The following is a 12,801-nucleotide window of genomic DNA, read 5'->3' as shown; positions in this document are numbered from 1 at the left end:
AACACACTGCTCTAAGACAACATGACTAATTATAGTACCTTCTCAAAATGCTGTTGAAGATGGCACTCCACGTGAGCTCTTGTCATCACCTTTCCCACAGGCATATCAGTAGAATACTTTTGAGGAGTTCCAATTTCCTCTTCAGCATCAGCTCCCAAGAAAACTCTCTCATCAAAGTCACCTTCTGTTAGAACATATTCTTCATATTCCTTATTCAGTGCTTTGCTGGAAGAAAAGATACACTATTGGAAATGTTAAGAGACACAAAATTGATTTTACCTCAATTTTATCTATTTCCCCCCTCCCAAACTACTGACTCTAATTGATTTATATACACCTACTCTATACAAATAAGTTGAAACCCATAAACAATTTGATGAGATATAAGTAGAAAAATGCACTGCCTATCAGTGGTGCTTTTAAATGGGTTCCATTTTTACAACTTGATTCAAGTTCAATAGGGACCCAAATAAAGCTTCAGGTGCAGTTGTATGTAGCCTGTGACCTACTGATTGCCCATCACTGTGCTATACAATTTGAATGACAGTGCCTACAAAGGAACCTTCTCATATCACATCTCTAAGTTGTTTAGGGTTTGATCACATCTTTCAAGATCCTGTGTGTACTCCAGAGTAATACAGCACTCCACAGGGAACGCTAATTTATTTTAATATTCCAAACAGTATTTATTCCTGCAACTGTTGTACTTGCTATTCATCAGTAGTACTCTCATTACATACAAAAGAGCAATTTCCAAAATATTTTATCACTGGATGCTAAAGAGATTGACAAATTAGAAATTAGCTGAATGCCTTTATTTCAAACACAACACTTACTTGTTGTCTACAAAATTACTAAGATCCAGGAGACAGTCTCCTTTTAAAATCTGAAAAACACACCCCAAACAAACATGAGAAAAGCAGCAATCCATATAACAAGCAAACAGACCAAATTCAATAATTGCAGTATTTCCTGCACTTGCCAATTAAAGGAGAAATACAGAAGTATTATATTGCTCAACGTATATAAAGCAGGTATCTTTTCCTTCAATAATTTCTGCAGACACCCATCACTGAAATAAATCAATAAATGGAGATTCTCTTCCTTTTGATTTCCTGGAGATTTCTCCCTCCCTTCATTTATTTTGCCTTCAGAATACCACATGCACTGCAGTGCATATTCTATTCACCAAGGCAAGTACTAGATGACAAAGCCTCTTATGTAGTAAATATAACAAGCAGACAAGTATGGTGTCTGCAGCGGAAACTGGGGCAGATCTGCCAACCTTCTTAGTAAGTTTCCTTTAAAATAAACAATAATAAAGTAAGTTTCTTATTGTAAATAATAAAGTAAGTTCTTAGTAAGTTTCCTTTAAAATAAACAATAATCCTCTTGTGCACACTTCACCACCATTGTTGCTGCTATCTCCTCCTCCTCACCCACCTGGCTACTCAGGGAAGCAGCAGGTATACCCAATCTGCCCCATTCATTCTGCTTGTTTCAAAAGGATGGGGCAGAGCAAGAGGGAGGAGGCAATGCCAGAGCTGAAGGTAAGAGGAAGGAGGTTTGCAAAACCTCTCACTCCTTATCAAAAAGGAGAGCAAAGCAATTCTGATTTCTCACGAAAGGTGAGAGATCAGAAATGGATTGCTCTGCTGCTGCTTCTTGTGCTGGAGGAAAAGATGGGTGCTGCTGTCCCAATCATCTTCCTGATCACAGTCAGTTCACAGCTTCCACTCAAAGTGCCCTCTTCAGACAGTCTAATGGCTAGGTCAGCCCGACAAGCAGAAACAGTTGCAAAAGCAAGATTGCCCAACAAAGATGAGGAAAAAAAGTCCTTTGTAGCAGAGCAGAGGATGAGGCTATCAAACCATCATTTCACTTAAAAGTAAACAAAAATGTATAGCAAAGATATACTTAGGATAAGCCCCATACTTTTTCATCAAATGTTCCTCAGTTCAATTCTTCAGGGAAAACATAGCCTTCACAGCATGATACAGTCTTTCTCCATCAAGAGCAATTTGAGTCCTATTACTTTATCAATGGGTAAACATTATTTGTGAATGCATACCTTCCTATCAAAGAGCTTTGAGATATAGGGTTTAAAATAATATTCCTTTATGCCTTTGGCTTCCACCAAAAGACCATCATGTAATTCACAGAGTGTGGCAATAATGCACGGAGGTCCTCCAGGGGCCCTGAAGTCAGCTGTGTGGAAGTCTGCTGGTAAACCTTAAAAGGAGGGCAGGGGAGAGAAGGAGAATCTATGATGAATAAATAACCCCTTTCAAAAGTCATATGAAAAATTCATATTTTAGTGAAAATAAGTCAGGAACATACCTCTGAAAGATGGGTTCAATAGATCTTTTTTATATGGACACAGAAGAGCATTTGCAAAAATCAGATCCAAGCAACACAGAAGTAAATGGTAGGAGTTTACTAAATCATCTCCAATCATACTGAAATTACCTTTGGAAGAGATCATATTGTCAATTAAAACCAAACGCCAAATCATTAAAATGGAACATTTTAGAAATAAAGACCACTATGTACCTTTTGTGTAAACAAACAATGTCCAGCAGAAGTTGAACAGGTCTTTAACACTGCATGGCACTCGCCTGTTGAAAGACGGGAAATTTCAGTTTGAGAATACTATTATACAAAAACCACTCAAAACTACTTTCAAATTGGCAGTATGCAGTCACCATGTAAATATGTGATTTTCTTTCTAAATACACTGGTTCAGAAAGATCGTTCTTATTTGTTTACTTATTTTGTTTAGGCTTGCCTGTTATTAAAGAAAATTTGTTTTTCATCACTTTTCAACAAAAAGTAGGAAAGTATTTTAAATAGCTAAATAAATGATTCCCTGTCCCCAAAGGGCTCACTATCTTTAAAAAGGCAACAGCAATGGAAAGAAATGACATAATGGGGGAAGGGGAATAGTTGCTTCCCCTGCCCCATTAAATACTGTATAAGAAAACACCACTTTTAAGGCGCCTCTTTGCCCAAACAGCAGGGTTCTGCCACTATTCTTTCCTGCTAGCTTTTTCTTCATCTTCTTAGCAGGAAGACCAATACTGGGAGGTGGTAGAACCAAGCCATCTTCCACCAATCCTGTCCAGAAATTTTCAGGCCTCCAATAAATAAGGTGTGCCTTCTGACAGGAAGCCTAAGGAGGCTGACCTGTACCTGCTGAAGTATACAGAGAGCACTGAATTCTAGCTAACTAGTTTGGTAGCGAGGATTAGCTAATTAACTAGAGCAAGTTTGTGACCAGATTTACAGTATAAACTCCTGTATAAGTCGACCCAAGTTTTTTGAATCAATTTTAAGACCTACATCTCTTATACATAATTATACATGGTAGTGTCTCTTTTCCTCCACTAACTTTTCTTGTACCCTTTTCCTCATGTCTCTTTGTAACTAGATTGCAAAGCTACTGCCAAGTTTTTGTCATTGTTCTTGATGTTGATACTGTACATCTTATCAGAAAGCTAGCAATCAAAGTTACTAAAACTTAATTTCGTTTTACATCATAAAATTCAGAATACCATCAATGAACAATAGTACCTCTGTTTCCTGCTTCTTTGTAGCTTTGGTTGGTCTTCATAAGGATTTTTAAATATATCCAAAAATATTGGTGTGAACTTCTTGAAAATCACTGTGGACACTTCAAAGTTTCTTTCCAGCCTCTCCACTCTCTCTCGAAACTCCTGAGTCAGATTGGACATGTCCATCCACTTTTTCATTTTACTAAAAAACTGAATTAAACTGAAAAGAATAAATTGAATTACAGCTTTTTCTGTCATAACATATTGGCATACAAGGTATTTTGCCGTTTATTATTTCAGACTGATTTACAAACATATGTATATCTCTTGATTCTAAAATACTTAATGAGTCACAGTTGGATGTGTGAGCAACTTCAACAAAAACTGCTATGCTGAGACAATATGCAAATGCTATGCAGTCACTAAGGGCCCAATCCTATCCAATTTTCCAGCACCGGTGTAGCCACAATGCCACCCCAAGGTAAGGGAACAAATGTTCCCATACCTTCTGGAGGCCTCTGTGACTGCCTCTCCACCACAGGATGCAGTACATGCCCTACTGACATGGCTGCACCAGCACTGGAAAACTGGATAGGATTGGGCCTAAGTTAACATATACAGTATTTGTGAATCAGTGTCATAACCACCATGCAAAATAGGCTACTGAGATTGCCTGACCAACCTAATAAGCAAGGACTTGAATCTAGATTCTCCGCATCCATTTTTGACTTGCCTGACCAACCTAATAAGCAAGGACTTGAATCTAGATTCTCCACATCCATTTTTGGGTCACAAAACTGAACATTGGTTGCAAAAACTGAACATACTGCTGAAGCCAGTAGTAAAGAGACATATTATGTCTGATCTCATAGGGCTAAGCGTTCAACAGTGCGCATGTCTCAAGTCACCACTTGAAACAAAATAAGCTTGCTTCAGAGCTAGGAGAATCCTGTTAGTTTGTCCGTTGGCAATATGGAAGAGTCCATTCTGGCTCCTCCAACTCTCACCTGCAATAAGGGAAAGTCCATTGAGGCTCCCCCAACTCTCACTTGCAAAAACAAGACATTACCACTTCAATCATAAACATAGAGCAGCGGTCCCTAAACTGTGGAGCCATGGCTAATTCACAGGGGCACTGTGGGATTTTTCCAGAAGTTCCAGCTGTAAGCAGGCCCTATAGTGACGGAACTGTAGGGGTGGTGTAAAAGAATTACTGAGACACTAAGGGTGCCATAACCAGGGTAAGATTGGAAACCACTATTAAAGAGCAAACAAAAGAATATCTTCTCAACTCAAGAGACTACAAAGTACAATCTTCTCCAAAACCTCACCATGGTATAAGAGACCACACAAACGCCTCCCACACTCCATCAACAGACCTGTGCTATGCCTTTTTAAGCTGCCATTAGTGTCTTCTGTTTGGGTTTCCAGGAGGTGAGGCATGGGGAGGTTGCATGTGGCCTCCCCTTGCTTCAGAAAGCCTACCAGATGCTTCAGAGAAGCACCTCCAGTTTGCTCACGTGGGCCCTCCACTGATTTAATTATCTGCAGAATTCTGTATCCACGGGGGGGGGGGGGGCGTGTCTGGGAACAGATCCCCCATGGATTCTCAGGTCCCACTGTAATCTTAGCCTTATGCAGCAAAATGTTCTGCATTTGTAAGGTACACATAAATACTTGTTCCTAAATCTATTGTCTAAAGTTCATAGGAAGGGAGGAGGCACTTGTCTAGAATCTTCTAGTAACTCAAAGTAACTGCACTTGAGTAAAAAACTTTTAAAGAAACATTTCACATCTAAGGGCACAAAATCCAAATAGATAGCATGCAAATTCCACTGAACATAGCACAACCAATTTCCTAGTAAAAATGTTTAAGATAACATATTTAGCGCAAGTCACATGCATGCTGCTTTACACAGCCTTAAAAGAAAAGTTCCTAACTTGAAGGCTCACAATCTAAAACACAAGGGAGACAAAGGATATACGTCTTCATTGTGAACTTGAGAAACAGTAATAATAAGTATACCATATTAGTTGCCAACTCCGGAAAAAAAGAAAAAACCGTGACAACAGGTATAGACATTCATTCACTTGTAAAACATAAATAAACTAAGAATACCTCAACTTTGCTGAACGCAGTATCCTGGTCAGTGACACACAATTTCCTTCCATCAAGCCACTTCCTACAGTGGGGATTATACTTTTACGGCAAGCGACATACAGAGCACAAGCCAACCAATGTACAGTTTCCCCCTGTCAAAAAGAAATATCAGTGGCTTCAAAAGCAAGAATTCTCAGTTTGATCTCAATATGAAAAGATCTGAAATAAACTTTAAAATTTATATTCCCTAACTCATTAGTTTTTGAAAGATAGAAAGAAATGAATTGAAAGAGGTCACATTTGCCCAAAGCAAAACATTTTATTACGCCAAAAGCAAGTAGGTCAAGGGAGCCATGGGTCGAAAATGTTTGGGAACCACTGTCTTAATCTGCTGTTAAGGGTATGAATTGTGGCAGTCCAGGAGCTTCTGCATGATACTTTAAAAAATAAGAGAAATCTGTAGTAAGCATTCACAGGACAACAGACCTACCATCTCCTCTTTCAAACTAGAGGTTTAAGTAAACTCAGAAAACACAACTTCGCAATGTAAGGGTTAAGTTAGGCTTAACTGCAATTAATTTTGACAAAAATGATGCTAATGAATAACCTGATCAAGAAGGGGGAAAGGCTGCAATTTTAAACCTAGGCAGAACTTCATATTTCCATATTGTATAGCTCAGTGGTTCTCAAGCTTTTAACACTGGGAACCACATTTTTAGAATGAGAATCTGTCAAGACCCACCAGAAGTGATGTCATGACCGTAAGTGACATCATCAAGCAGGAAGAGTTTTAAGAACCCTAGGCTAAACCCACTTACCTAGGAGTAAGTCTCATTGACTATCATTGTTAAAAGCATCTTCATAGTAGCCAGTGGTTTTCAAACTCTCATGGAGAGTTTGAGCCACTGTATGTGCTGGGGGGGAGGCAGTGGCACCTCAGAGGGCTGCAGGGGCTTGGGTGCACTTATCCAAGCCTCCTGCAGCCTCCTGAGGGTGCGGGGAGCCCAGCACAACCTTCGGCAGGGCTCCCTGCAGCAGTGAAAGTGGAGCTTTAGCGGAGGCAGGGCACGATAGCTCTGCTTTCACTGCTGTGGGGAGGCCTGCCAAAGGTTGCGCCGGGCTCCCCGCAGCCCCGGGAGGATGCAGGAGACTTGGGTAAGTGCACCCAAGCCCTTGCAGCCCCCTGAGCAGCATGATCCAGGGCCCAGAGGCTGGGGCATCACGACACCCCAGTTTGAAAAGCCCTGTAGTAGCCTGTTAAAAGTAATTTCCCCAAATGCAGTCAAATACCATGGTAATAACAGGTCTAATATATTAAAAATAAAATAATGAAATAAATGAGGACCCACCTAAAATTAGCTGACGATCCACCTAGTGAGTCCCAACCCACAGTTTGAGAAACACCAGTATAGCTCTGCCCGCTATATCTGCTAATTGTGTAAGAGGCACTTTTTCAAGTGGGTGCTCCTTTTTTTAGCAAGGGGAGAGTAACTGGCCCACCTCGCCCCAGCACTGTCTGTTCTAGTGGCTGTCTGCTGGTATTCCTGCTGGTATTCACTGTGGAAGTTCCACAGACTTCCCAGTGAGATCCTCTGCACCCACTCAGACATAACAGGCACTTTTTCAAGTGGGTGCTCCTTTTTTTTAGCAGGGGGAGAGTAACTGGCCCACCTCACCCCAGCACTGTCTGTTCTAGTGGCTGTCTGCTGGTATTCCTTTGCATCTTTTTAGATTGTGAGCCCTTTTGGGACAGGGAGCCATTTAGTTATTTGATTTTTCTCTGTAAACCGCTTTGTGAACTTTTAGTTGAAAAGCGGTATATAAATACTGTTAATAATAATAATAGCTCAATACAGACTGTCTCTGCAACTTTAACGATAAAGTGCTATAATGCTCAAATTTCATAACTACTATAAACAGGATTTCGGTTCTTATTACTCTGCTCCAGGAGTCTCCAAACCCCGGCCTGGGAGTCAGATGGGGCCCGCAGCAAGCCACTATCTGGCCTGCGGCCAGCCTCTTGTCCCCTGAATGCCTCTGGCCCACTTGACTGAACATGACCAGAGCTGTGCTCTGATTGCATCTGGAGGGTGTTCTGAGGGCCGGAGAGGCTGAGTGAATGAGCCTACTCATTCATTTATGCATTCATCTAAGTTTCATCTCTAATTTATTTATTTAAATTTTATATTTAAAACTTTTTCTGGCCCTCAGCACTGTGCCAGATATTTGATGCAGCCCGCTGGCCAAAAAGTTTGGAGACCCCTGCTCTTCTCCATTGCCTGAAGCAATTTCCCAAATCTGCCACAGTGGTTTTACTGATTTCTGGTGGGTCCCTAGAGCCTCCGATGAAAACAGGGTAATGGAAAGATCAAATAACTAATTGCCTCAAGCCTTGAGGCTATTCAAAAATCTGATAGCTGCTAACTGCTCTGCAAACAGTTGAGCTCCTGCAGTTTGCAAGGAGCTGATAGGGAGATAAATATTTGAACCTCTTTTTTAATGTGTTTTTCCCACTTCCCTCAATGATAGGTAGTAGGGGCAGGTGAAGGCCGGGTCAAATAGTAACAGCCCAGTCCTGTGCTCCCAATGCCCAGAACTTCAGTGGCATCGAGAAAGGTTGCTGCTGTATCCTGCACACTACACAGGCAGTGCCAACAGCTCCTCGGAAGAAGAGGATTTTCATTCCTTTCTCCCAGGTAAGCCAAGGGGCTACTCAATTTTATGTTAACCCAAGAGTCAGCAAAGAATTTTGAGCCTCCATGTCAGGCCACCTCCCTCTCACCCCACTTCCTCCCTGCCCTTCCTCCCACCCTCCCTCCACTTACCTCTCCATCACCCAGCGGTCCACACAACCACCAAGCGCTCACTTGCCCAGCATCAGCCAGCAGTGGGCTCACACCAGTGCTAGGACCTGCAAATGTGCCTTCTGGCATGTTTGTGACAGTGCATGCTGGCAGTGAGCCAATGTGCAAAGTTTAGGATTGGGCCCCAAGTCCCTCAAGCCCTAAGGTTATTCATTAGGGCTGTTTCATTATGAGAAATAGATCTAGTTTTTTTTTTTTAAAAATAGATAAGTAAAATATTAACTTGTAAATAAATAAATAAATCTTATTTTCTTCTAAATCAACTTTTTTTTTCAATCTTGTAAAGCTATGTGGGTCCCAATAGAAAAAGTGAGTTCCCAAACTGCGGGGCGGGACCCAGTGGTGGGTCAATGGGGCTTACTCCCAGGAAACTGTGGATAGGATTGCAGCCTGAGAGCCCCATCCTATACCTGTCTACTCAGAAGTAAGCCCCACTGTAGCCAGTGGGGCTTACTCCCAGGAAAGCGTGCAGCCGAAAGCGTGCGGCAAACAAAGTGCAGGAGAGCAGCGCGTGGCCGACGTGTCCGGACTCGCTCAGCGGGCAGAGAAGGCGCAGGGGAGGCTCTGTCTGCGGGGGGGGGGGGAGCGCCCAGGCGATGGTTCCCCCCAGGCAGGCCCAGCCCCGCTCCTCCACCTCATGACGGGGTCTCCCACACGACGAACGGCTACCACAGCGCCTCAGCCCAGCAGCTGCCCGCCGCACCACCCACCGCCTGACAGGCAGGCAGGCAGCCGGCCGGCCGGCCGGCCGGGCCCCCACCTCCAAGCTGTAGGTCCCTCGCAGGGCGGTGAAGTCCCGAAGGGCCTCCGCGGCGCTGCCGGCGTCCAAGTTGAGCTCCTGACAGAGGCGGTCGAGGGCGTCCTCCTCCCCCGACATGACGGCTCCCACCCACGGCCCTCCGCACCGCACCCCTGCCCCGCCGGGCCCACAATCCCTTGCGCCGCCCAGCGCGCCAAAACTGCCTCAGACGCCTTGGGTGGGCCGGAGCCGCACCTCCGCCCCGCCCTAAGGGCGCCTCCCCGGCGGCAGAGCGGGGCTTTCCCCGCCTCCCTGAGGGGGCTCTGCACGCGCAGCCACCCGCTGGATCGGGCCCAGGGCCGGCCAGTCCAGCCTCCTTCAGCCCACAGTGCCCTCCAGCTGCCTCAGGGGACACACAAGGCTCAGAGACCTGCACCCTGGTGCCCTCCTTCGCACCTGGCGTGCTGGGGGAGCCCACCCCCAGCCAGTGGCAAGGGGTTCCACAGGGCCATCTGGACGCTGCCACTGGCACCTCTGCAGCCATGAGGGGGAAGAAGGGAAGCGCCCTTCTGCATCAGGCCCATCCAGTCCAGCCTCCTGCATCTCACAGTGGCCCACCAGGTGGCTCAGGGGGCAGACAAGCCACCAGAGACCTGCATCCTGGTGCCTCCCTTGCACCTGGCATTCTGAGGGGGCCCACTTCTAAAATCAGGATGCCATGTACCCATCATGGCTTGTAACCTGTGAGAGACTTTTCCTCCAGAAATCTGTTCAATCCCCATTTAAAGACATCCAGGCCAGATGCCATCACCGCATCCTGTGGCAAGGAGTTCCACAGACTTCCCAGTGAGATCCTCTGCACCCACTCAGACATAACAGGCACTTTTTCAAGTGGGTGCTCCTTTTTTTTTAGCAGGGGGAGAGTAACTGGCCCACCTCACCCCAGCACTGTCTGTTCTAGTGGCTGTCTGCTGGTATTCATTTGCATCTTTTTAGATTGTGAGCCCTTTTGGGACAGGGAGCCATTTAGTTATTTGATTTTTCTCTGTAAACCGCTTTGTGAACTTTTAGTTGAAAAGCAGTATATAAATACTGTTAATAATAATAATAAGAAGAACCTAAGCCCTGCTGGATCAGGCCAAAGGGGACCCATCTAGTCCAGCTTCCAACACCGCATAGTGGCCCACCAGATGCCTCTGGGGGAACTCAAGACAACAGGACACCTGCATCCTGGTGTCCTCTATTGCACCTAGCTTTCTGAGGGAGCCTACTTCTAGAACCAAAAAGCGCACATATGCATCACAGCTTGTAACCTGTGATAGACTTCCTCCAGAAATCTGTCCCATCCTCTTTTCAAGGCATCTAGGCCAGATACCATGGGCATATCCAGTGGCAAAGGGTTCCACTCATGAATTACATGCTGGCTAAAGAAATGTTTTCTTTTGTCTGTCTAATCCTCCCAAAACTGTTTTACTGGATGTCCCCTGGTTCTGGGATTGTGTGAGGGAAAAGAACATCCCCCTCTCCACTTTATCCATCCTCTGCATGTGCCTCCCCCCCAGTCGTCCCCACTGAATTCCTTTTTTGCAACTGGTTTTCAGACACCCAGGTTCAGACATGTAGAGACAGAACCCACCCCCAAACAGCTTCAACCAAGGGGAGCTGAGTTGTTAGCCTGCCATTCTGTACCTTGGGAGTGAAAGCCCCATCTATGCCTGTCTACTGAGAAGTAAGTCCCATTATAGTTAATTGATCTTACTCTCAGGAAAGTGTGAATAGGATTGCAGCCTCAGTCTCATTAAACTCCATTGTGGACTTACTTCTGAGTAGATGTACCAAAGATTGCATAATGGGTTGTGTAACTTCTGGAGGTAGTTACTTCTGGTGGTACTTTGAATAAGTGGACCATAAGAAGTGGTACGTCGAATGACAAACTTTGAGAAACACTGGCCTACACTTTTAACCATTGTATAGAAGAAGGAATTTTGGCAAGTGTAGCTCAACATGTAAAGGTTTTAAAAGCTGCAGCTGCCAAAATTCTCTCTTAAAGAATCTATGTCCTCCTTTGTGTCTGGCCACCCTTGTTGGGAAAATTTGGGTTATCCAAGAATAGATGGGCATGTGAGAAAGGTGGAATGACAAGAACTGCACTAAGGCAAGGTGAACAATAGATTGAATCTAATATACTGCACTGTTTATGTGCTTTTTTCTATGCTAAAGTTCTTAAATCTTTTCTAGGCAAAAAATTTTTCAATCTTTGATCTTCCAGATAGAATCTCGAAAGATGGTCTCAGCTACGCTAGCTACAAGCTATCATCTGTATTAACATAAGAACAGCCCCACTGGATCAGGCCATAGGCCCATCTAGTCCAGCTTCCTGTATCTCACAGTGGCCCACCAAATGCCCCAGGGAGCACACCAGAACAAGAGACCTCCATCCTGGTGCCCTCCCTTGCATCTGGCATCCTGACATTCTGATATTACCTTCCCTTCCGCAGCTGCCCAGGATGAAGCTGTAGAACAGGCAAGCAGACTCACAACAGAGTGGAGCAGCTCAAAAACGGAGGAGCCTTGGTAAAAGGCTGGATCAAAAGCTGGATCTCGGGCTCTTTCTTTCAAGATGTAAAGTATTTCAGCTCTTTCAGATGTAAGATCTGCCATTTGACCACCCCTTAGGCTGGCCATGAAGGCCTTTTATAGGCCTTGCAAGGCCTTCTTGCTGGACCTGAGAAACTTAGGACACAATCCTATCCAATTTATCAGTGCTGGTGCAGTTGTGCCAGTGTGGTGCATGCTGCATCCTGTGGTGGAGGGGCAGTCACTGGGGCCTTCTCAAGGTATGGAAACATTTGTTCCCATACTATAGGGCTGCATTGTGGCTACACTGAAGCTGGAAAATTGAATACGATTGGGTCCTTAGTCTTCAATCAGGTCTGGAACGGAATGACAGTTACTGTTATTACATGAACTCTTAAACTCTTTCCTAACACCCTGTTCTAATGCATTAAGATATCTGAGAGCTGTTAGAGCTATCCTTAACAAACCTCAGTCTCCAGTGACTTATTTACAAATCGCTTTGGGTGCTCAAATAACTTCAGTTGTATTATTGTGTTATTAAATATGAACAGGAGTATGTATAACTTTAACACTACCTTTGCATGACATTGTCAGAATTAAATAGCTGAAGTAAATGAGTGAATCCCAATTAAAATCCAGATGCCTTTTGCCAGAATTTGTGTTCCTTTTTATTTTCCCCATTAGGGCAAGACTTCAATTAAGAGAAAGAAGTCTCCTTCATTGCTCTTTATAGCTTCTCTAATTCTGTTCGTTAGCCATGCTGGCACTCTCCTGGACTTAGCTGAGTTCTTCCTCCTGTAACTTACAACTACATGGCAGGCAGAAATTCAAAGAAATCTAATTGCAAACTTAGGTGTGCTTACTCAGAAATAAGTCCTATCAAGTTCAAACTGTCATTAGTGTATTGTACTGCCATTAGTGCTGCAATCCTGTGCACATTTGCCTGGAAGAAAACATCTCTGAAAG

At 44.1% G+C, this 12,801-nt stretch overlaps 1 protein-coding gene across 1 annotated transcript in view; it reads right to left on the bottom strand.

The window, feature by feature from the left end:
* Nucleotides 1-5,801, bottom strand: part of RBL1 (RB transcriptional corepressor like 1) — a 36,497-nt gene extending 30,696 nt beyond the window's left edge. The window contains exons 1-7 of the mRNA XM_066623235.1: nt 5,674-5,801; nt 3,574-3,774; nt 2,554-2,618; nt 2,341-2,469; nt 2,072-2,232; nt 837-886; nt 39-225 (exon numbers count right to left, since the gene is read on the bottom strand). Coding sequence (XP_066479332.1) covers nt 39-225; nt 837-886; nt 2,072-2,232; nt 2,341-2,469; nt 2,554-2,618; nt 3,574-3,774; nt 5,674-5,726 — 846 coding nt within the window. The 5' untranslated portion in view covers nt 5,727-5,801. The remainder of the gene's footprint in view (nt 1-38; nt 226-836; nt 887-2,071; nt 2,233-2,340; nt 2,470-2,553; nt 2,619-3,573; nt 3,775-5,673) is intronic.
* Nucleotides 5,802-12,801: the final 7,000 nt, after the last annotated feature.

The sequence above is a fragment of the Tiliqua scincoides genome, chromosome 4, assembly GCF_035046505.1.
Source record: "Tiliqua scincoides isolate rTilSci1 chromosome 4, rTilSci1.hap2, whole genome shotgun sequence".
Lineage (NCBI taxonomy): Eukaryota > Metazoa > Chordata > Lepidosauria > Squamata > Scincidae > Tiliqua > Tiliqua scincoides.
This window is presented reverse-complemented; position numbering and strand designations above follow the sequence as displayed.